This window comes from Protopterus annectens, chromosome 9.part0, assembly GCF_019279795.1.
Source record: "Protopterus annectens isolate FY-2018-M chromosome 9.part0, PAN1.0, whole genome shotgun sequence".
NCBI classification, from domain to species: domain Eukaryota; kingdom Metazoa; phylum Chordata; order Ceratodontiformes; family Protopteridae; genus Protopterus; species Protopterus annectens.
In genome coordinates, this window is record NC_056743.1 from 486398919 (window position 1) to 486423684 (window position 24766).

A 24766-nucleotide genomic window follows, 5' to 3' on the forward strand; every position below is an offset into this window, starting at 1 on the left:
GGTAATATTTCCTATGTTCCCCTGTGGGACTGCCAGAAATGAAGCTTGAATCAGACTGCTGCTTTTGACACTTCAGAACTGCTTCATCTCAAGGTGGCAAGAAAAGTACAAACGTTTCACACACAAATGGACTGCTGATTTCCCTCCATGGAGCTAGACAATCATCAGCCAGAGTGTAGGTGTGGAAGGGAGCCAGAGCTTTGTGAAGCTGGCCAGTAGCTCTACACCAGGCATGATACAACCCATACAGCCAAATGGCTGCTGCCGCAGTGAGAATGACCGCCATCAGTTACAGAAACTGCTATACTGGTGGTGATACTGTATTTAATGGACCATCTTACTCTAATATTCCTTAATTTTTGCAATACTTTCTTACAGCCTCTCCAAAATGGTGCTGACTTACTGTCAGTGATATCATGCATATCTTTCACAGTAATCTCCAAAAAAAAAATAAAGTCTTTCCCCCAGCTCTGCCTTATACCACCCTATCACTCTTTTCTTGCAGACACACATCTCTTGCTAGCTTTCTACATGCCTGAACTCTAAACAACCAACCCCAGGCTTTCAGGAAAGGACACAGTAACTGAACTCTAACAATACCTGCAAGAACTTGGACAATGGGAAACTAACCTGTGCTTCTCTTGACTTATGCAAAGAACATGCCTCAGTTCAACACCTTCTGCATCTATAATGACCATCTTATTACAGATTCTCACCTACCTTTCATATGGATAAAGAGCCACCTGCCCAACTGGAACTAAAGTACTGCAACTGGACCATAAACTGCTACAAATACTCAAGTTTCTGTCTTCTCTTTCCCAACTAACCTTCTCAATTCATTGGGAATAGTCCCTCTGTCAAGCTAAAGGTACTACTGGCTACCAGTTATTAATCTACCATTTCCTTACCAGTGAAGCAGAGAAATCCTAACAAACAGCACAGAGACCCCTACTCTGATATACTTTTAACCACCGACTGCTTCAGGTTCACTTATTAACAGCCATGTAAACTACAGGTGATGCTAAATAAAATGTGCAAATGTATGGTTGAAGCTCGATGGCTCAACACCAATGCATCATGGTCAAGAAAGATGGGATATAACCAATCCTCCAAAATGGTAAACAGAAAAACACTGCTTTCTGCCCCTTAAACTTTAAAGCTCTTTTCCTGAACTACTACCCATCACTCGTTTCTCCCCATAACATTAAGAAACCATTTACCCACAGCATGCATGCATACATAAACTGTCCTCATTAAGCACACTTGAGGGCCATCTTATTCTCCATTCCTCTCACCACTTCTGAAGGATGTTCACAGTGATAGCCACATCTATGAAATGTTACATTATTCCACATATTTAACGAAAAAAGTGCAAATTTACTGCTGAGTGAGAATATTCTTCTCCAAGAACAGTCACAAAAACCAAGACAACTGTACAGCCATTAGAACCACATCCTACTAGGTAGAATACAAATTACATCCCAAGGTAGACTCCAATCCCCAGGGATAAACTGGGCTTTCCTAACAGATGTTAACTTCAGTTTTTCAGCTCAAAGGTTCTATTAACTATCATTTAGGAAAAATGTGAGGAGAGACCTTCTTCTAGAGAGCAGCAACTACCCTAAAAAGTCAGAGACTATAGACAAGAATGGTAATTATCTTTTCTTTAACAAGTATGGTTAACAATGGTAAATGGAATTTTCTCCATCTGCCCTCAGCTGACCACTTAATGACCATTTACAGACTTGTACCATTGACAGACTGAGAGAGACTGTATACTACATCAAGCTGGAAAAACGCTGAAAAGACAGAAAGGTTCTTACCCGATTTTCTAATTCTGAAGGAAATTTGGTCTGGAACTGACACATAGTCCCATTGCTGTAATCTCGCTGAATGAACACTTTGCCAGATACTGAAGCCTGTAACCTCATTTCTTCCAAGATATGAGTCTAAATTTAATTTAAAAAAAGGAAAAAAAAGTTAGCCTACCTTAACTTTAACGAAGAAACAAGAACTTTTGGTCACAAATGTAACAAAAACATTACATTTCCACCAAGCCAAGTCTTCCTTATAGCCACAAGCAATAACTGTTTTCACTGGTTGCTAACAAGACAATACTGTTAAGAATTAAGAACCTATCACCAGAGGTTACAACCTAGGATCCCACCTGGCATTTTTATCTTAGTGTCTTTATCTCATGTCCTCCCAAATGCTGAGCTTCCTTCTCAGATGTCCACTACTATAACACTTTTTTTGAATAGAAGATTTCCTGTCTTCAGCGATTAAACTTGGTGGTTTCAAATAAGTACATACATAAATATAACACACAAAAATAATTATTTTCTAAAAAGGGGTTGAGTACTGATACCTACAGACCACTTTCACGCTCAGCTTGTGAAACAAAAATTGCAAAAACAAACAGCAAAAGCATAAAAAAGTAATATGCATAAACTAACCTCCCAGTGTATGAAATAAACAATGTAAATTAAAGCATTACATAATGTAACGTGTTGCAGAAAATAGCAAAGAAATGTTCTCTGTACATTAAACACGTAACGGCATGCAACCCAAGCACATGCATAACTTTGAGGGGTTAATTTTTCTGATGTTGTGGGCCTCCAACTGTTAAACAAGTGGAGGTTTGCCTTGTCTACATGACATAGCCTTTGTTAAATTTTCACGTTGCTTGCTTGATGATAGAGTTTTTAATTCTTTCCTGAATATATGATGCGGAAGGTCTAGTAGTGTACACAGTGAGGGTTAAGGCTGTGAACTGTAATTCCCCTGGTACTGGATAGGATTCCCTGAACCCTTATTTACTTACTGCATGACCCTGAGCCAGTCGTCTAACCAGACAGTGCTTGAGGGTAAATGGGAATTTGGGCTGGGCTCCTCAATGGTCCAATGGACTGCAAGCTTGTTAACTACCTATGAACCCATGTTGTTAATTTCTTCTACCCAGAAAGAATCTCAGTATTTTGTTTTCTGTTGTTTGTAATAGACAAGTATTCTGAAGACACAGTAATGCAGTGAATTGGAGGCTATATTAATGTCTGGGCATTAATACATTAAATTGTTTTTCTGGCTTCTGAGTTAAGAAGGTGCCAGAAAAAAAAAAACCCACACATGAAAGATACAGCACAAGTAAGTAGGGTCCCAGAGCAGATGTCTGTGTTGACACCATGACTATAACATAGAATTTCACCTGGCCAACTGCTGTACAAGTACCATGTCCTATTTGTAAGCCATGCAACTACCCATCTTATTAACAGTACATCAATTCCCACGTGTTTTAATTTACTTATCAGCATTTTGTGTATAGCCCTATAAAATACTGAATTCTTTATACATTATATTACAGCACAATTTAATTTACAGCTGCTACTATATTGTTATGGAACATCATGTTACAGGTAGTTACAGATCTATTTTCAACATATACATGTGAATATATGGTTTCAAATTGCATCTTTTCCAGTTCAGAAAATACATTTCTCCATTATTTTTCAACATGAAGGTAAACGTATTGGGTCTGTATGACTCTGGGTTTGTCCTACTCCCCTTTCCCTTAAAGACTGGGGGCATGCGTTAAACCTATCTTGTGGCATCTCCCCATGTTTAAAGGCCCTAATGAATAACAGATATAATGACACTAAGTTCTAGCCGAACTGTTATCAGGTCATTACTACCAACTCTGTCTCCTCCATGTGGCTTTGTTTTGGTCCAGTTTATGTAATTCTTTTTCAATACAACCTAATCTGATTTCAGTACTCGAGGTTGCCTGGATGTTAAATCATCACTCCGCTTGTGGAAACGGACTGCTTTCCATAAAATATTGCAAATATATCTATATGATGTTGCATGTGAGAATAAATTTTAGACTCTACACACCATCAATTTCTGTCTTTACTCCTATCAAATCTTATGCACCTGCAAGATGGTTTCTTAAGCTCAATCTTTATATAATACGAATTTTCTTCAAATTATGCTTGATCTTGCGTCTCACTATGTTTAATTTGTCTGTCCAGCTGGTTTACTTCAGTTTTCAAAGTCGTAGTTCTACCCCTTTTCCATTTCTTATATTTTTTGTCTCTCACCTTAAATCAAGTATCATCCTTACAGAAATATATCCTTCTGACACTGTGTGCCTAGATCCTGATGTTAAACATTTTTTTTAATTTTTGCTTTCAACAATTTCACTTTCAAAACCTTCCACATTACTTCTGCATTTTTTTCACCAAAATGAATCGCTCCAAATAGTCTCTGCCTTGCTTTAATATAATCTATTAATGTTCTGCGCATCAGTTTACATTTCAGTTTGGCAGAATTATATAACAAGAGATTAACCTTTATAACCAAATGATCATTGTAAATTTGTAAACAATTTCCTTGTAAATGTTGCTTAATCATTACTATTCCAGTCAGTTTATGGTAAATTTTAGTCCCCAGCCACTACTATTCTTTTCCCTGTGTTTCTTAGTAGAAATGTATGAATTTCTTAAGGTCATTAGCACTTGAATTTGGTGGTCTATACACTCCAGCAATTGTTATACATTCCAGGATCTTCTTTATCATCACTGTTGACATCAATACTGCAGTCTGTGTTTCAGTGAACATTTAGTAATCACAGGACTTAAAATCTTTAATCCCCAGCATAACACTTTTATATGCTTTTTGTTAGAATGTCTGTTACAGTAAAAACATTTATACAGACAAAACTCCAATCACTGTTCTTTAACCAAGTTTCATAAACAGCACCAGCATTAATCTTGTGGAAACAAATTTTCTAATAAAAAAAATTAATAATGCCCCTAGCACAACCCATCACCAGACATACATCACACATTGCTATCTGTTAACATTTTCAACCTAGCAAAATTCCTGTCCTGTGACTGTTAAATACTGTAATATAACTGCTGCAAAAATTCTCTTTCCAGGTTTTGACAAGTGCCCACAATCCAGTTTAAACACATGCTCACCTAAAATTATGCTTGGATGCTCTATCCATTTTTCGTGTAAATATTTATCCAAAAAATCACTCGTGGTAACCTGACTCTCCTTTCGACAGGTTATTTGTGAAAAATATTTCGTATCACTTCTACAAGCTATACTAAGAGGGCTGTCAGTTCCTTACTTACAATCAGACAGTCCTTACAGAGGAGATAATTTTTAACATGAATAAAAACAGCTCAAAGTTTCCTTAAATTAAAGGGGGCTGAATGGAGAGATAAATCAGCAAAGCAAGGGGTAGCATTGCTGAAACTGAATTCCTCAAGTCTTGGTGAGTGTGGACTCTATTTTCACAAAATCTCACCAAGACGACACTGATATATAAACTGTACTTATATAGCATACATCATGGACAGAAGTAAATTAAAAATTAAGAGAGATAGTTGGGTGCACAAGACCCAGGATAAAAAAAGTGCCCAATCCTGGTAGGCACACTGATGCCAGGACTGGAAAAGATGTAGAATCCTCACAATACGGAAACATACCTACAATGGGGTCAGGCCAGGTCCAGGAGGAGGAGGAGGAGGAGGATCCCCCCCCCCCTTTATGTAAAGAAAAAAGCAAAACTAAACCAATACAAAAAGAGCAACGCCAAAGATATTTGAAGAGAAACATAGGCAAAGGAATCTGGACATGGAAACCTTTACAATACAAAAAAAATAAGACAAAGGAGAAAAGGAGATTAGTAATGGAGAAGTTAAAGAAATAGAAACTAAGGTTATGGAGTACCTGCGAAGTGAAGGATTTAGTGTAGAAAATAAGAAGTTATGTACTCACGATAACGTTCCATCTGAGTAGGTAAACTTCATTTGTCAGCAACCTGTGGGTATCGGATCCATATCGGATGCGAGCCGGCAGCTTCAAACAGCTAAGATCCGAGCTCAAAGCTCCTCCCCCTTACCCATAACCCCCTGCTATCCCTTCCTGACCTCAGATCGAGTTCTCTCAGTAACACAGCATTATCACACAAGGGATCACCTGCCCATCCCAACCTAGAGCTATCTGGAAACAAGGGCAAGGAATCCTTTGGTACGTACTATAGGTTAGGGGGATGGAGGGTGGGTCGATTGCTGACAAATGAAGTTTACCTACTCAGATGGAACTTTATGGTGAGTACATAACGTCTTAATCTGAAGTAGCTAACTTCATTTATCCATCAACCTGTGGGACAGAGGTCCCAGCTACCCAATCCTTGGGAGGTCCTCATGGAAGGATATTCCGCAGCACTGCAGAGCCGAAGGATGCTCTCCCTCTGGAAATGATATCCAACTTGTAATGGTTAATGAACGTATGAAATGAAGCCCAAGTGGCTGCTGAACAAATGTCATCCAATGAAACTCTGGACCAAAAGGCAGCACAGGTAGAAATCGATCTTGTAGAGTGGGCATGGAGTCCTTCGGGTTCAGGTCGGCCAGAACTCTTAAACGCAAGAAGTATACATTGGGAGATCCATCTGGACAATGTAACTTTTGATACTGGTTTTCCCAAAGAGGGCTTAGCAAAGGATACAAAGAGTTGCTCAGATTTCCTGTGGTCAGCGGTCCTGTGCAAGTAGAACCTCAATTGCCTGTGTACGTCCAGAGAATGTAACTTGTATTCACCCTTGTTCTGCTAATTTGGAAAGAATACTGGTAAATTAATTGACTGATTGATATTGGGCTCCTAAGCAACTTTGGGCAAAAAGGAGGGATTGGTCCTGAGGGAAACTATCTTTATGGAAAACCAAGTATGGTGGTTTGGCGCACAGGACTTGAAGCTCCGAAACCCTTCTGGCTGAAGTTATGGCAATAAGAAAAGCCGTCTTCCAAGATAAGTATTTTAGATCTACCGAAGCTGCAGGCTCAAAGGGAGGAGCGGTCAGAGACTGGAGAACAACAGTTAAATCCCATGGGGGAACTGCATCTTTAACAGGAGGTCTCAAGAGGAAGGTACCTTTTAAGAAAGTCTTGCATAATTTGAAGAGGCTAAGGGACCGAGATCACTTCCCACATGATAGTGGGAGATTGCGGCTAACTGGACTTTGACCATAGAGGAGCTAGCACCCTGGTCGAATAAAACTGACAAAAATTCTAGTACTGATGGTAACGGAGCTGTAAAGGGGTCCAAGTTTCTATGCTCCGCCCAAATTGAAAAACGCTTCCATTTGCTATTATAAACCTTTCTCATAGAAGGCTTGTGAGCGGCTACTAGAATAGCTTTAACAGAGGGCGAGATACCGGGAGTCCTAGCTATAACTGGAACTGGATCAGCCAAGCTGTAAGCTTGAGGTTGTCCAGGTCCGGGGTTGTTAATCCTAGTGGGTGAGAGATCAGACACGGAGTGGGATCTAGAATCCATGGGGGATTCACTAGATGAGACCATAGACATGGGAACCACGCTTGACGAGGCCAGAATGGGGCTATGAGGATCACTCTGCTCCCCAACCGACTGGCTTTCTGCACGAACTTTAGCATTAGGGAAAGAGGTAGATAAGCATAAAGTAGATCGGATGGCCAAACATGCACCAGAGCATCTCTGGGGGATTCCCCCGGTGGGGGGATTAGAGCGAAGTAATAGCTGCACTTTGCGTTCGAAGGAGACGCGAAGAGATTGCAGCAAGCTTGACCCCACTTGAAGATTTGCTTCGCTACTCTCGGGTTCAGAGACCACTCGTACGGTGAAAGGATGGTTCGACTCAGCCTGTCTGCCAAGATGTTCGACCGGCCCGGAATGTGTGTCGCTATGAGAAAGCGGTTGGTGGAGATCGCCCATTCCCAGACTCTCATGGCCTCTCGACAAAGTAGGTAGGATTTGGTTCCCCCTTGCTTGTTGATATACCAGACAACTGACATGTCTGTCTGAATTGCAATTGTCCCCAAGGGAAGAAGGGCTTGGAGTGCTTGCAACGTCAAAAGCACCGCTCTCATCTCTAGGACATTGATATGCAACGAGGTCTCTGGATGGGTCCACGTGCCTTGGACGGTTCTGCCCATACAGTGCCCCCCCCACCCGAGGCGAGAAGCGTCCGTGGTCACCGTGGCTAGAGGAGGAGACATACAGAAGGGGCGCCCTTTCTGGAGGTCCGGGGACTGGAGCCACCAGAATAGGGCTTTCCTGCAAACCCTGCTGAGGGGGATGGGTGAACTCAGTGGATGTTGTAGGATGGACCATTGAACCTGCAAGGTCCAGTGTAGAACCCTCATGTTCAAGCGCACTAAGGGTAGTAGGTTGATTGCTGCCGCAATGGAACCTAGAGCCCTCAGGACCAATTCCGCTGGAGGAGCCGGGGAGTGTAGAAGGGCCAGTACATGGAGCTTTAGTGTTCAAAGCCGGTCTGGAGTTAAGAAGACTTGCAAAAGGTTTGTGTTCAATCTGTCCCCAATGAAGTCCAAGATCTGGGTTGGTTGAAGAGAAGATTTTTTGATATTGATTGTGATTCCCAGTCGGTAGGCCAAGTGGAGGAAGTAATCTCTGGCTAAACGCAGTAGATGCCTGGTGGGGGTGGTCAGGAGCCAGTCATCCAGGTACGGAAAGACCTGTATTCCCTGGAGTCTCAGGTGGGCCGCTACAACTGCCAAGACTTTGGTGAACACCCTGGGGGCTGTGGTGAGGCCAAAGGGAAGGACCCTGAACTGGTAGTGGCTGGCTCCTAGCCGGAAGCGGAGAAACCTTCTGGATCATCTGTCCATCAGAATGTGGTAGTACGCATCCTTGAGGTCTATAGAGCACATCCAGTCATTCTCCTGCAGGAGTGGGAGAATGGATTGAATGGTGACCATCCGGAACTTTTCTTTGGCCACTGACAGGTTTAGAAAGGACAGGTCGAGAATGGGTCTCAAGTCCCCCGGCTTTTTTGGCACCAAGAAGAACCTGGAGTAAAAGCCTGATCCAGATTGGTCTGGGGGGACGTGCTGGACTGCTCTTTTTTTCTAGCAGTTGGAGTATTTCTGAGGCTGCTGCCTCCCTTTGATTGGGTGGGACATCGGGGAGGCTCCGGGGTTTGGGAGGGAGGTTGAGAAAGGGGATCTTGTAACCTCTGGATAGGATTCGAAGCACCCAGTGATCTGTTGTAATGGACTCCCAAACTGCTAGGCGTCTCGAGAAACGCCCCCCAACTGCCTCCAGAGTGGAGCAGTTGGGTAACCCTTCAGGGTTGCTGCGCAGGCCAAACAGAAAAGGGTTCCCTCGACCCGAAATTCTTCGGCCCCCCTCTGCCTCTAGGCCGGCGTCCAGCCTGTCCTCCTCTGCCTCTGAAGGACGAGAGGTCCAGAGCAAAACGGGACTGTTGAGACTTCTGGAACCACATCTTCTTCTGTCCCTTTTGGTTCCTAGATAAGGACCTCTGGGGAGCAGAGAAGCGGACTCCGACAGCAGACAACATCTTCCCATCTTTCTCGCTCTGGACCAGCATGTCATGTACGTTCTTGCCAAATAGCAAAGAACCGTCAAAAGGGGCATTAGCGAAGGACACCTTAAAGGGTTCTGCAAAATCGCAATGGCGGAGCCAAGCATGCCGTCGTAAGACAATGCCCGCTCCGCTAGCTCTAGCGGCTCCTTCCGTAATGTGGGAGGGGAGCCGCATAGAGGTGTTCGTAATGGATTTGAGAGTGGCCATTTGGGTTGAGAATACTTTCTTATCCTCTGCCGACATGGACTCTGGGGGCAACCCGGCGTATTCTTTGATAAGATCCTGCTGGAGTCGTATCACGTGTGCCATATAATTCAGCGACCTTACAGAGAAGGTGGCTGAAACTAACATCTGCTTCCCCAGGCGGTCCATCGTCCGAGACTCCTTGTCTGGAGGATGGATCGAGGAACTCTCCTGGGCTAGTTCCTTTTTGGTGGCGGCCACCACCAATATGGCATCTACAGGAGCACCCTTGCTCCAACACGTCCTATCAGAAGGGGGGGCTGAGGATCTTATCTGGTCTCTCTGGAATGGGCTCCACAGTGTCTGGCTCCTTCCATGCCCTGGTAGTAATCAGGTCTACCAGGGGATCGGCGGGAGGGGACAGCCAAGAGGTAGATGGGCCTGCGTCAAACACCTCCAGAAACACAGACTCATCAGAGGAAGGTTTTTGGGCTGACCACCCCCTCTAATACGAAGCATTTCCTTGACGTCTCCGAAGGAGATGTCTTCGAGGCGTGACTTTGGGGAACCTTCCCCTTCCTCTAAGTCTGTCTCTTCTGTCAAGGACTCAGGTGAGTCCAAGTGCCTCCTCTTGTACTTACGTTTGTGAGGAACCTCCTCGGGGGGGGGGGCTATCCGAAGAGGCCTCACCAACCACATCCTGTTCCTCCAAGGGAACTATCTGGGACGTAGGTGCAGGCTGACCCTGGGGCCGGGTGATGGAAAGTAGGCCCGTCAGAGGGAGTGCAGGGCGGAACAGTAGCAGGAGCCTGGGGCCTCGAATCCCTCGATAATACCCTCTCCACGACATTGAACGCCTAAGGAGAACTGCTCTCTCTGGGATCCGAGAGCAGCCCCCTCGGATCCGATGTGTGGATCGGAGCCGGCACCGAAGCAATCAGATCCGAAGGGCCAGTATGCTCCGACCGAGATGGAGCCGAAGACCACTGACACCTCTGGATCCGAAGCTCAGCTCTCGACTCCAAGAACGGACCCGACAACTCGAGGGTGCCAGAGCCGAAGTACGAGGTACTATCGGCGCCAACACTCCCCTGGCTCCCATGCTACCCGGCTCCAAAGACTCCGAACCCCGGAAGTGGGTCGGAGAAGGAGCAATTGGGGCAAAAAAGGGGTCGAGCTCCCCCCGGGGGGGGGGGGGGAGGCAGGAGCACTCCCATCTGCAGCTGGGCCTGGAGGAACCTACGCATCATCCAGTCCATGTCTGCATCGGACAAGCTACGGGTTGACCTAGAGGAGGCCACAGAGGTGGGCCGGGAGTGCCGCCTCGATGACCTCGAAGGTGGCCGGATCTCCTCCTCCGGCTCAAAACGTGGTGAATGGAGCCGGGAAGAAGGCCCTGGGAGAAGCTGCTTGCTTGGGCGACAGGGCCGAGGAGGAAGACTCGGCCCGCCGCTTGTGGTGCTTCTTTTTTCTCCTCTCACTCCTAGCTTCCCTCTCCTCCTGGCCTGAGGTGGGAGGGTGTGTCCCGGCCAGGGGAGCAGGGATATAAGGTGGCACTGCCGCGGCAGGTGTCACTGAGGGAGAGGACGACGAAGCAGAGTCCGGGGGCAACAGTCCCGCCAGAATAAACTTCGACCTCCTGCCCCTCAAAGCCCTGGGGTTGAAGGCTGCACAAATGGTGCAGCCTGAGGAGAGGTGATCAACCCCAAGGCAAATAACACACTGAGTGTGGCTATCCGCTGGGGACAGCTTATGGCCACACTCGGTGCATTTAGAAAAGAAAGCTTTAGGGGCCTCGGACATGATTAAGAAAAAATACACTAGGCCCAAAAACAGACACACCTTCACACACATGGGGGGAGGTAATTTAACTAAAATTAAATTAACTACAAAAATCGTTAAATACTGTAACTAAGGGCAACACACACACACAATTTTTTTACTGTTAAAAAAAAGAGAAGAAAAAGGATTTTTCTCACAGAAATGAACTACTCCCACGCCAGGAACTCATTCTGTTGACTGAACCGCGGCAAACGAGATCTGAGGTCAGGAAGGGATAGCAGGGGGTTATGGGTAAGGGGGAGGAGCTTGGATCTTAGCTGTTTGAAGCTGCCGGCTCAGATCCGATATGGATCCGATACCCACAGGTTGATGGACAAATGAAGTTAACTACTTCAGATTCTTAATTCAGAAAGCACAATAGGATAGAGCAATGGATATACAAATTAAGGGGAAAACAGTGGTATGAAGATTTTTGGAGCTTTCCACAGAAAACCAGTATAAACGTTCATTTGAAGCTGGACAGCAAGGGAAGGAACAGGAATGTGTGGAAACTCTGATGCAGTCAATGTTGAGGAGTGATAGGCCAGTGAGTTCCCATATGACAGAGCAATGGAGGGTACAGTATGAAATTGAAGAGAATCTGCTACAGAACTTTCTACAGAATGCCCAAGGGAAATGGAAAACAAAAAATGTGCCCTCAGTTTAGAAGAAAATGAGTTGAGAAGAATTGCGTGATTCAGGCAGACAGACATATAAAGATCAAAGAAAGAAATAAACTGCAGAAGGTCAATAAAACCCAAAAAGTCAGAAGTTTGATAAAAACAAATGAACACAGTAATTATGACTGTCCATAGAAATCCATGTGATATAACAGAAGTAAACAGAATATATTACTGTGCAGCAAAATTAATAACTGATCAAATTCTACCACAACAGCACAGAGTAGTGAGGGAAGGGGGAAAAAATCTAATACCATCATGGGAAGTATGGAATAGAGAAAACTATAAAGCAATTAAGGCAAGAAGTGTCACTGTTACGGGAATATAGAAGAGGGAACATGTAGATCAGTGTATGTGCTGTATCTTTAAGAAACATATCAAGGACTGAATGTGCAGATATAAATGCTGGGCACGTGCTAGTCCCAGTGCCATTTTGAGAGTGCAGCCAGACAGCGAGCATGTATGATTGCAGTAGTTAGTTTTGCATACAAGTTACTTAGGTTAAAGTCAGTAAATTTCTATTGTGATACGTTTGTATATAATAAAGGTGCGTAAACAGAACCCACAAAGACTCTAGTAGGAGCGCAACATGATGTCAGAACCGGAATTCCAGAGAAAGATATTCAAAGCCATGAGGTGCAGAGATGACAGTGAAGGTAAACAAAGAGAAACAAGCACAAAAATGAGCCAGAAAAGAATCAAAGGTAATGAGAATTCACATGAACTGCTTATTTTATTAAAAAAAAAGGGTTAAAACGAAGCATTACAAGAGCACAAACCGCATTAAACAAGCTGGAGGCACACAAAGTTTATCAACTGAAGGAAATGTTTAAAAATTAAGATATCTGATGAGAAACTATTAAAAAAGCAAAACGAGTAGGCTTAAAGCAAAATGAGAGTTTAAAGCAAAAGTGCAATGGGCATGAAAAGGAGATTAAACTAGCAAAACGAATATAATGAGGGCAAAAAGGGCATATTGAGCATAAATAAAGGAAGGCAACTGCATGTTTTTTGGCAAAATGGTGTGTTTTGGCATAACTACGACTTCATACTGTATCAAAGGCATAACTAGAGTTATTCGAAGCTTCTCAAAGTGTGTAAAAAAAGCTTACGGTGTTTGCTTATTACTATGCATGTATTCTGAAGAGTGTGTATGTGTACAAAGTGCAATTACTTTGTGAAGTACAGTCAAATGTAGCCATTTCAAAAGGTTTCTTGTGCTGGGTGTGTCTGTTCGCAAAGTGCCACCATTACAGAGTGTTTCTTGCACTGTAAATAACCGCCTAGCAAGGTACTGCCATTTGGGGGAAATTTCAGTGTGCTGTGTACTGTATACTCGTAAAGTGCAATTACTTTGAAATATTACTGACTCTGAGCTTCTCTTGCCCAGTTCATTCACATTGTGCAGTTCTTTGAAATCTTTCTTAAACTGATAAGAGGTGCTTTCTTGCAATACAGCAATTTCAAGAGTATTACAGTGCCCGAGACACTTATTTCGCAAAGTTCAGTTATACAGAGGCTTGTTGTGCTATTGGGCAAAGTTACAAATACTGGCATAAATTTCTGGCTTATGCATGTGTGTTCATGCTTACTTGCAAAACCCTTTACTGGTATGTGCTAACATGGCAGATGGATTTCGAAAGCCCTTACCACTTGTATTTGATCAGAACATTGCAGAGAACTAGAGAAAATCTGAGCAAGAGTACAATATTTTTATACAAGCAGCTTATTCAAAGATGCAAGCACCAGGGCAAATTTTTATAAAAAGCAGCTTATTCAGACAAAGATGCAAGCACCAGGGCATTCATTTTGCTAAACCTAACTGGGTCAAAGGCCACTGAAAGAGAGCGTTCATTTGTGTATGCACCAGCAGTGTAAAAGGGAGAAAGTGAGAATCATCATATTGTTGTACAGGCTGAAGCAAGGGAAGACCCAGACTGCTTGAAGTGCAAGTTCAAAGAAATGTGTAACCCTGAGACAAATCTTACATTAGAGAGACATTTGTTTTATATGAGAGATCAGAAACCTGGGGAAACTTTTGCAGCTTATACAAAACTGACCTAAGAATCAAAGCTGAAATGTGTCGGTTTGGTGACATAAGAGAGTTAAAGGACAGGCTCGTGCGTGGTATTAATAGTGCTGCTGTGAGAAAGATTTTGCTTCATGACAGTGATTTAACGTTCAATAAAGCCACTGAGATTTAATCCATGAAGTTACAGAAAAATGCACAAGTATGCTTGCAAGTGACAACAGCATGGTTTCACCAGACTCCAGAGCAAATGTAGAAAGTGGCATCAGCATGCGGCAAACAGAAGTAGGCCTAAGCACATGGCAGCCACAGCCCTTGTTGGGTCACCAGGGAAACTACGTAGTTTTCCTGGAAGTTCTAAGACCAGTTCAGTTAAAGGAGCATGCTCAGTGAAATATAAACATGAATCTGCAAAACTCAAGTCCAGCTTCATTGTTAACAGTCACAATTTTGGTGCCAATCATGATTCTAGAAAAGAGAAATGCTTAACATTTGGTCAGCATTGTCACAAGTGCAAAAAATGGAACCCTTTTCTAAAGTTTTGCAAATCAAAGAAACCGCACACAGTTATAAAGATGGGTCACACAACAAGGTCACACAACAAAACAAATTGATCAAGTAGACTGCAAGTCCACTTACGTAGATGGTGTAGTAATTGGTGAAAGAGTTGATGCAGTGAATTTATTGGCAAACAGCGAAATGTTTTGCATGGTCCGGATCAATGGTAAATCTACAGAGCTTAAAGCAGACAATGGTTCAAAGTGTACATCAGCAGACATTTGCTAAAATGAGAACTAATGAGCAACTCAATGTGGCTCAGTGATGCTTTCATGTTATTTGGCTAAGAACTGTTACAGCTTGTTATTCTATGTAGTCCAAACACCAGTACAGTCTTTGTTCGGTCTCAAAGATGGTTTCAGAATGAATCTGCTTTCTTTTACCAAAGAAGTTAAATCACATAAGTGCATATCCTAGTTCCAATTTTTCTCAGAGTATGCTGATATTTTCGATGAGAAGTTGGGCAAACTTCCAGTTGTATACTCCATGAAGTTAGACACATAGGTCACTCCAATAGTCAGACCAGCAAGAAAAGTTCTGACAGCACTGCAGGACAAAGTCAAAGCTCACTTGGATAAAATGGTACAGCAAGGTGTAATCTGTCCAGTTACAGAACCAGCTGAATGGGGGTCGTCCATGGTAGCATCGCACAAAAAAGTTCAGACAAAATCAAAATATGCATTAACCCAAGAGATTTGAACAAAGCACTGAAGAGACCATTACCCAATGCATACAGCTGAATAGGCCTTAGCTCTAATTCCAAATGCCACTGTTTTTCCTGTATTGGAAAAACAATTAATTTTGGCAAGTGATGCTTGATCGCAAATCTTCATTACTAACCCCTTCCAGTACCCTGTTTGGCAGCTATGGATTTCCCAAGGGTGCCATTTGGAATAATTTCTATAAGTGAAGTCTTCCAGTGTGTAATAGAGCAAAATTGTTTCAGGTTATCCTTGTGCCATCATAGTAGATGATTTATTGTTTGGAGCCAATGGTGAACCAGAGCATGACAGAAATCTAAAGAGAGTTCTAGACAGAGCACATGAAGTAAACTTGAAACTCAATCCTCTGAAATGCAAATTTAGACTACCAGAAGTTACACATGTAGGTAATTTATTTACCAGTACTGGCTTGAGACCAGGCCCGACCAAGCATGCAGCTATTCTTGAGATGTCAGCACCAGACAATATTTCTACAGCATTTCCTAGGCATGGTCAACTATTTAGGCTAGTTCGTACCAGACTTCTTTGAGTTGATAGCACCTTTAAGAGAGCTGACGTGCAAAAATGTTACATGGTCATGGTTAGAATAGATAGCACCTTTAAGAGAGCTGACGTGCAAAAATGTTACATGGTCATGGTTAGAATAGCACCAAAAGGCATTTGAAGACATGAAGCAGAAAACTGCCACCCCACCTACACTAAAATACTATGATGCAAATAAGTCACTCTTTCCTGTGTTGCTTCAAAATCTGGTCTTAGTACAGTTATTCTTAAAAAGAGGGCAGACCAGTAGCCTATGCATCCAGAACACTTACTCAAACTGAAATACAATATGCTCAAATTCAGAAAGAACTTTGACAATAGTATTTGCATGTTCTACGTTTTATGATTATATCTACGGTCGAGCTATTCAGATTGAAACTGACCACCAACCTCTAGTTACTATTCTAAAGAGGCCTATGCTTTCAGTTCCAGTGAGATTACAATGAATGATGCTCAAATTGCAAAAGTACAACTTCAAAATGGTCTATATGAAAGCCAAACTACTTAAACTGGCTGATCCCTTATCCAAATTGCACAGAAATACGGCAAAACAACCAGACGCAGAGAATTTTGACTTTGACGTGATGGCAATGCATAATTTTTCTATTAGTAGACTTGATAAACAGAGACCACACAAAGACTGATCCAATTCTGCAAAAGCTCAATCACTACATTAATGGTGGATGGCCATCAAAGCAATTTAGTTTACCACCTGAGTGCAAACCTGTCTCCTTAAAAAGAGCTGAAAATGTTGATGGAAGGTGGCATTATTTTCAAAGGTCCTAAAATTGTTGTTCCTGCTTCCTTACAACAAGAATATATAAGATTTTGCATTGTACTCACCCAGGTTCCGCATCCAGTAACAGAGAGCGACAGAACTAGTATTTTGGCCTTCATTACTAAAATACATTGATAACGTATGTATTTCTTGTTCAGTACACAATAGTACTAAACCACATTTCCAAAGAGAACCACTTAAGCTTAGTCAAGTTCCTGAACTACCTTGGTCAACAGCAGACACTTGTATCTTCAAGTGGGACAAACACTACTATTGGCAGACTCTTAATCGAATTGGTTTGAGATTAACTTGCTAACTAATCCACTACTGTTATTACAGAGTTGAAATGTTATTTCTCAGTCCATGGTAGTCCACACACAAGTTATTTCTGACAATGGTACTCAATTTACTAGTCAGTTAATTCAAAAATTTGCAAGAGAATGGGACTTTGTACATGTTACTAGCAGTCCTGAATATCCACAGTCAAATGGACTAGCTGAACGTGCAGTGCAGAGTGCAAAGCAATTACTTGGAAAGGTTAAAGTGTGACAATACTGACATCTTTTGAATTTACTTAATCTCAGAAACATACCCCATGACGATATACTTGGCTCACCTGCTCAAAGACTTCTATCCCAAACCAGAACAACGCTACCTATTAGTTCCAGTTTATTGAGGCCTAAAGCTAAGAACAAGACAACCATTAGGCTCAATTATTCAAGAAGCTATCCACAAGTCCAGTTATGATAAATCAAGCAGATGTCTTCATCCGTTGAGGGAAAGAGAGAGAGTGAGGATACAAATGGTGAAAGGTTTTGACCGGACTGGTAAAGTTATGGGTAAATGTAATGAGCTGGAATCCTACTTTGTAGAATCCGAGGTTGTGGAGTACAGGAGAAATCGCAGATCTCTTCTTCCTGTACCAGAATCAGCATCACAACATTGCTCCTGTGATAAAGACTCTAGATCTCAGAGTGAACTAGCCATTGCTCCCATCCCAGTGTGTGTTTCATCCTCAATTTTCATTCCTGAGGATGTTCCAAATACTCTGAAGGTTGAACATTCTGCAGAGACAGCTCCAGTTGCTAAGCCTAACTCTCAGTTTTATGTCACAAGATATGGTCGAATTTCCAGGCCCAGTGTGAAATACACAGCAACATGGACATAACTGTATACACGTACCAAGTCTTGTGTAAGTGCATGGCAAAGAACTACTTGTATTATCTGCATGCCAAATAGATTTAGAATGTTGCATGATCTATTTCTCAAACAGGGAGGATGTAGATCAGAGTGTATGTGCTGCATCTTTAAGAAGCATAGCAAGGACTGAATGGGCACATATAAATACTGGGCAAGTGCTATGCCCAGTGCCATTTTGAGAGCGCAGCCAGAGAACGAGCATGTATGACTGCATTAGTTTGTAAATATTACTTAAATTAAAAAGTCAGTAAACTTCTATCATGATGTGTTTGTACATAAAGCTGCTTGAACAGAATCCACGAACACTCGTGTCCAAAGTAGGAGACCGAAAGAACATATCAACATAAATACTAACACAGACAGACGTGATTAAAGCAATGAGCAGTATAAGAACAGATCAGGATCTATCATGTACTATCACAAATAAGTTAAAACTCAGAACAGGTGGAAAAACTTACAAGATACACACAAAAATTTAAAGGAAAAAGTACATAGGTTCATAGGTTGGTACTAGGCTATCGGCCCTTGGGCCTATACAAGCCTAGCCATAACAATTCCCTGACTATTTCTTCCCATACTGTTTACTTCCCTGGACCCCTGTCTAGCAGGGCAACTGACATGATCCCCGGGGTGAATTTCCTTTCTCCCATCCAATCGAGGTTCCTTTTGAAGAGGGCCAAAGAGGCGCTCTGCTTGACATGTATGGGCAAGTCTATTCCAGAGTCTGGGGAGTCTCTGGGTCGGAACCTACAAAATAAACACTTTATTGATGGCTCAAAAGTTTTATAGATAATAGGGAAACAAGGTAAAAGGATGAAAGTCTGCCAAAAGAAGAAGAAATGGATACATTTTGGAGCAGTATCTTTGAAGAGCCTGTGGTACATAAAGATGCTAAATTGATAGAAGTAAAAGAAAGAAGTCTAAAGGCAAAGGATATGAAATGGGATGAAGTAACAGCCAGAGAGACTGAAACAAAGTTAAGAAAAGCCTCTAAATAGAAAACCCCAGGCCCAATGTAGCACCTAAATTTTGGCTAAAAGTATTAACATCTTGGCATGAAGACTTAGTCATTAAAAACTATTTATGTGTGCACCCTGAACAGACACCAACCTGGCTAAAAGGAAGAACAATGTTCCTACTTAAGGGAGAACCTGCAAGCTATCCTAAAAATTATAGGCCAATAACTTGCCTTCCGACGACGTATAAACTACACACAAGAATTGATGTCGACAGTTTATAGTCATTTAGAAGAAAACTCAATTATGGCAATAGAACAAAAGGGCAATAAAAGAAAATCATATGGAACAAAGGATAATTTATTGTTAAAGTTATACTGAACTGTAAAAAGGGGAAGAATCTAAGCATGGCATGGACTGACGACAAAAAAGCAATTGCTGTATCACACATTCATGGATAAGAGTGCTTAAAAATGTGCAAGATACACCCTACACAGATCGACTACATTAGTGTGACCATGAAACGGTGACAGACCACTTTGCAATTAAGCCATGATAAAGGACAAATTATCACAGGGATAAAAATTCAAAGGAGGACATTCCAGGGTGACTCTGTCACCACTGCTATTCTGCCTTGCCCTTAACCCATTAACAGCTACAGCATGTCTACTTAACAGCTTAGGCCACGGCTGTAATTTGGCTCCTAGAAAACAATAAAGTATAAAGACTTCTCATTTTCTCTTTCTCGAGAATTTAAAACTGTACAGCTCATCAGATGAGGAACTGAAAGCACAATTGCAAGTTGTCAAAACTTTTTCAGATGCTATAAGAATGTTATTTATTGATAAATGTGGAAAAGTAACCTTTAAAAAGCAGGAAAACTGCAGCACCAGGAAAACATCAGTTTGGGACAAGAATGTGATATAAAATAACTTGAGCAAGAGGGAAAGTATAAATATTTGGGAATTGATTAAGGATCAATAATAAAACATGAACAAATGCGAATAAAACTTAACAAGGAATACTTTAGAAGACAAGTTAATCCTGAAAACAGCACTAACATCTAGAAACAAAAAAAACAAGCTATAAACCAATTTGCTCTTCCTGTCCTTACAGTTTTGGAGTGACTGAAAGGTCCCAAAAAGTGTTGGATAAATTAGATAGGAAAAACAAGGAGGATGCTTCATGCTCACCAAATGATTTATAAAAATCAGTGCAGATCAATATTATATTCCCCGTTCCTAAGGAGAGATGGGCCTCCTTGAAACTGATTACATGTATAGATCTGCTGACCTCTCAAGATTCAAATGTAGTGAAAGTTTAGAAACATGAGGAGAATAAATCTAAGAAGACTTCTCTGCTTAATCTAACAGAAACATATAGGCATGAAGCAGGAATGGAAATCAAACCAGAAATAGATAAAAATCAGGCAGCAACTGAATGTGCCAAAAAAAAAAAAACAAAAGAAAGAATATAAGGTGAAGGACCAGATGAGAAGGCAAGAAATGTGGAAAATGCATAAATATAGCTGCAAGTATATAAAACTTCTGGAAGAACCATGTTGATCAGGAATGAATGCAGGAATGGTTAAAGAGAGGCATATTCAAACCAAGAGGAGAAAGGTCAATACTGGCAGCCCAAAACAGTGGGCTATGTACACAATGGTTTACAAAGTCCATTGAACATGTGGGAGAGACAGATATATGCATGTTTTGTACAACCGAATTGGAAACAGTTGCACACCTCGTTGCTGGCTGTGACATACTAATGCAGGAGGACTATATACTGAAAGGCATAATGTGGCAAGACTGTTGCATTGGGGATTGTGCAACCATGGTATTGAAGTGGCTGAAAAACATTGGAAACATGAGCCACAAACCATCATAGAAAATGAAGTCATCACATGGGAACTCCCATTATCAACAGTTTAAAAGATAGATGCTAGGAAACCAGATAAGAAGTCAAAAGTAGTGCTGTTCATTGAAATCGCCATACCCAGGGACTACAGTGTCTTGCAAACAGAGAGAGACAAAGTTATAAAATATCAGGATTTGCAGGCAGAAACGAGAGCAATGTGGAAGAAAGATACCCAGACAGTTCCAATAGTAGTAGGAGCAATCATACTTGGATACGTTACCAATACATATAACTCCGTATGAATTGCAAGAGGAGTCATTACTGGGCACACTGCGGGTGCTGCAAAGAGCACTTCTGGCTGACATCAAAGACTGAAATAATACTAATTTTTACTTATTTATTCATTGAAAATTTGTTTACCGGGAAAATCCAACTTGGAAAGAAACCAATTTTCGGCAGAAGCCCAGGGAAAAATGCTCCAGATGCAAGTAATTTCATGAACTTTAATTGTACTTTGACTTAGGAGTGGGGTCCATTCCAGTCATAGTATTAGAAACTCAAAAGATTTGGAGAAATTAAAAAAAAATTAGGTAATTTGTAACATGAATAAAAAGAGCTTGATGCTTCCTTAGATTAAAGGTGTTCCAAAGTCTCTCTCGCATTCTGTATTTTTGCTCTCGGCAAGTATAATACTATTTCATGTTCATTATCTTCTCTGCAAATGTAAGTTTGTTTTTCTAATAATTGACTCTCCAGTTACAAGCACACAATTTGAGCAGTTCTGAAGAATCTCTTGTATTACAAAGGAATGATCATCATCATTAGTCTTATCCCAATGTTTTCATTTCATATTAGGTTACCAAGCATACAATTCTCATCTATCTGGACCTTGCCCTTCCACAGCACGAGCCATGTTTTGAACTTTGATCTTTATCCTCTTGTTCTAACAGTAATGTTCTTCTATCCTTCCAAGTTCAGTTTTTATTTTTTCCTTTGCCTCTTTTTTTCACATTTTTGTTTTTGTAAAAATGATGCCGTTATCTGTAAAATTAAGATATTTTAATAAAACAGTGTTATCATTCCCTGCAACCTGTGCCTTACATAAAGCGGTGTCCTTTACAGTAAGTTCTGTTTGCATTATAGACCATCAATTTTTCTTCATTTGTTGTGATTTTTTTATTTTCTTCTACGTGCTCTGAATCCTTAGACTGTTAAATACCTGCATCCTGAATACCAAAGTTGTCATTGACAGTATCATGTTTAATATCGGTTGAGTGATTTTTACAGACAAGAGACACTTGCAAACAACAGAAACTGCCTAGATAAAAGTGAGTATTGTTCAGCAGAGTCATCTACATGTGCCTAAACATTACAAATCACTGCTTATCTATAACAAATATGACTACTGTAGACATCACAGATTCATGGACATGACTTGCATCTCTTGCTACTCCTGTTACTTAACCTTGTGGGTAACATTGTTGCCCCAATGAACCCTACAAAGATAAGTGTAAAACAAGCTTATTCCCCTTAAAACGGGCATCTGTATCCAAAATAATAATGTGATATTTTTCTGCAACACTGAGGTTATTGTTTATCCTATTTCTGGCCCTTTAGCAGGATACTGATGTCCTTGCATCACTCTTAAATATTTTCAAACTTGTTATACCCCAAGACAGTATGACAGGAGGCAGTCACAATGTTTGCCTGTAAAGTATTCACCACCCTGAGGATTTTTTTCTTTAACTCCTTTACTCACATCCAAACATATTAACATAACATTTATCAACCTACTTACATCAATCTTAATAAAATGAATATACAGTTTCATACTGAGCAGTTCCCCAAGTTATTACTGTGAACATAATCTATATCTAGATAAAACTGTAATGGATCCCTATCAGTAGCTCGAAATTCCACATGGCCGAAGTTTTGGAACTTCAAAACAATACAAAAAACCACAAAAAAATAAAACAAAACTTACCTTTACGTTTCACCCCCTGCTACTTAAACATACCAACTCCGAGATCATATTACAGCAAGGAAAATAGCAAATCCTGAGTTGCGCGCTATATGGCAATCTCACTAGAAAATGTTCGGAGTTCCAAAACTTTGGACATATGGTCTCGGTCTCATGACCTTCAGAGTTTTGAAACTCTGATAAAGTGATAGGGATCAAACTGTAACATACTTTGGATGTCAATAAATTGTAAAGGACAGTTATCAGGACACCTTTTCCCAACTCCTGATAACATTTTATAATACAGACTTTTAAAACTCTTAACAGTTTAAATAAAACTAAAATTACTAATCAAGCTCAACTACCATGAACTTTAACAATACAAATTTTAACATGTGCTGGAAAAACAGTCTCAAAATTCATCAGTTTACCTGTTGTAGAGTAAACAATGCTCAAAACTACAACCTAGAATTCAGTTAAATTGCGTAGGCACCTGATGTAGCAAGCATGTGGAGAAAAGAAAGTAATGCCTGCTTGTGTCTTTCAGAAGGTAAGGCGTGAAGATGTGTGGTGGAGCACTTGGACAAGGCAGAGGCACTGCTGGTGATTCTGCTGCTATGACAGTAACCCAGTGCTGAGGGATAGCTGACTGAGGAATGTGTCACTATGGAGGTGACATGTGCCATTCATGACTCCAATGCATCTCCCCTATTTATGACTTAAGCGCTATACATCAGTGTGGGGGGGGGGGGGGGCTTAAACAGAAATATCCTTTGCAAAACCCCAGGTTTTACGGATCTTCACCTAGTCCGTCCCACTGAGAAGAGTGTCAAATCTGAAGCCTTTGAACATGCACAGAGACATTCGGAAATTCGCTTTGTAGGGTTCTCTTGGAAGGGATAGCATCTCAGCATGAGACAAATCAGGGGAGATGTGAATACATGGGTACCTCTGGGGAAAGGAACACTGGGAGCTGGCACAAGGAAGAATAAGTCAACAGCTAGCAATGTGAAGATTAGGAAACTTTAACAATATCACTCAATAAACAGTAATAATATTTAAATATTACATCATTCTAATTCAAAGATACAACAGATCAAATATTTCAAAAATACATAACATGCTAATTTATTACTGTACTTTCCAATGTCTTTAATAAATATGAATATATAACTACCATGTTTAAAATATAAATTCAAACATAAGGAAAACTGGTGGTGAAATCTAGGAAGTTATTCAAAGAAACAAGGAATGTAGGAAAAAGTGAGACAAAGAAAAAATAGAGGAGGATAAGAATGAACACTGTCTGGCTAACAAAGAGGTAAAGACAACTGCTAAGGACAAAGCATTAGAGAACCTCTTCCAACTTCTATAAAATGACTTGGCGGATGACAAAAAAAACTCCAGGTTGAAAGACAGACAAAAAGTAGAGAGTTAAGCAACATTTGCCATTTGTGACATCCCACCTCTGGGCAAGTAATCAAGCAGCCTAAATCCTCACCACTGACACCACTGATGGATGTTCACTTGGAACAAAGATAAATGCACACCGTATTTCCAGATGCAGCTCTCTGCTTCAAGCACAATTTCCCTTAACACCACACAGGGAACACAGTCAGAGGTCTGGGTGTCCCCCCCCCCCCCCAACAGGCCTCCAGTAAGACTCCTCACTGGCACAGCTGTAGAGTTGAGTCCTCAGCTGAGTGTCCAAGCCAAGTCCTCCAACACCCCCCCCCTGTGCTTCCAGTGCTCTGCATCCCTGCTACAAGTAGCCAACACACATACACTGAGATTTGATTTACACACACGGGAAAGGCTGGCATACATTTACTCTATCTGCTACTTTTGTCCAGACTATAAGGTAGTTACTACCACCAGACACACCAAAGCCAGCTACTCTAAGGCTCTTGCAAGGGTACCCAATTATACTGAGTGAAATTAATATCAATACAAATGGTAGTGTTTGACCAATGCGGTGAGGGTCCCTGGAGTTAGTTGCCAGTGTCACCAATTAAATATAAGCACTCTCAAAAGGTTAAAGTATTCTCTAAAGGACCACCCACAATGAGAAGTTTAAATCCA

The 24766-nt window shown here is 41.4% G+C and overlaps 1 protein-coding gene across 4 annotated transcripts in view; it reads right to left on the minus strand.

Moving 5' to 3' along the window:
* LOC122811288 (golgin subfamily A member 7) overlaps positions 1–24766 on the minus strand; it is a 435299-nt gene that overhangs the window by 395728 nt on the left and 14805 nt on the right. For all 4 annotated transcript variants that reach the window (XM_044083034.1, XM_044083033.1, XM_044083031.1 and 1 more), the window contains exon 2: positions 1824–1949. In XM_044083034.1, coding sequence (XP_043938969.1) covers positions 1824–1949 — 126 coding nt within the window. The remainder of the gene's footprint in view (positions 1–1823; positions 1950–24766) is intronic.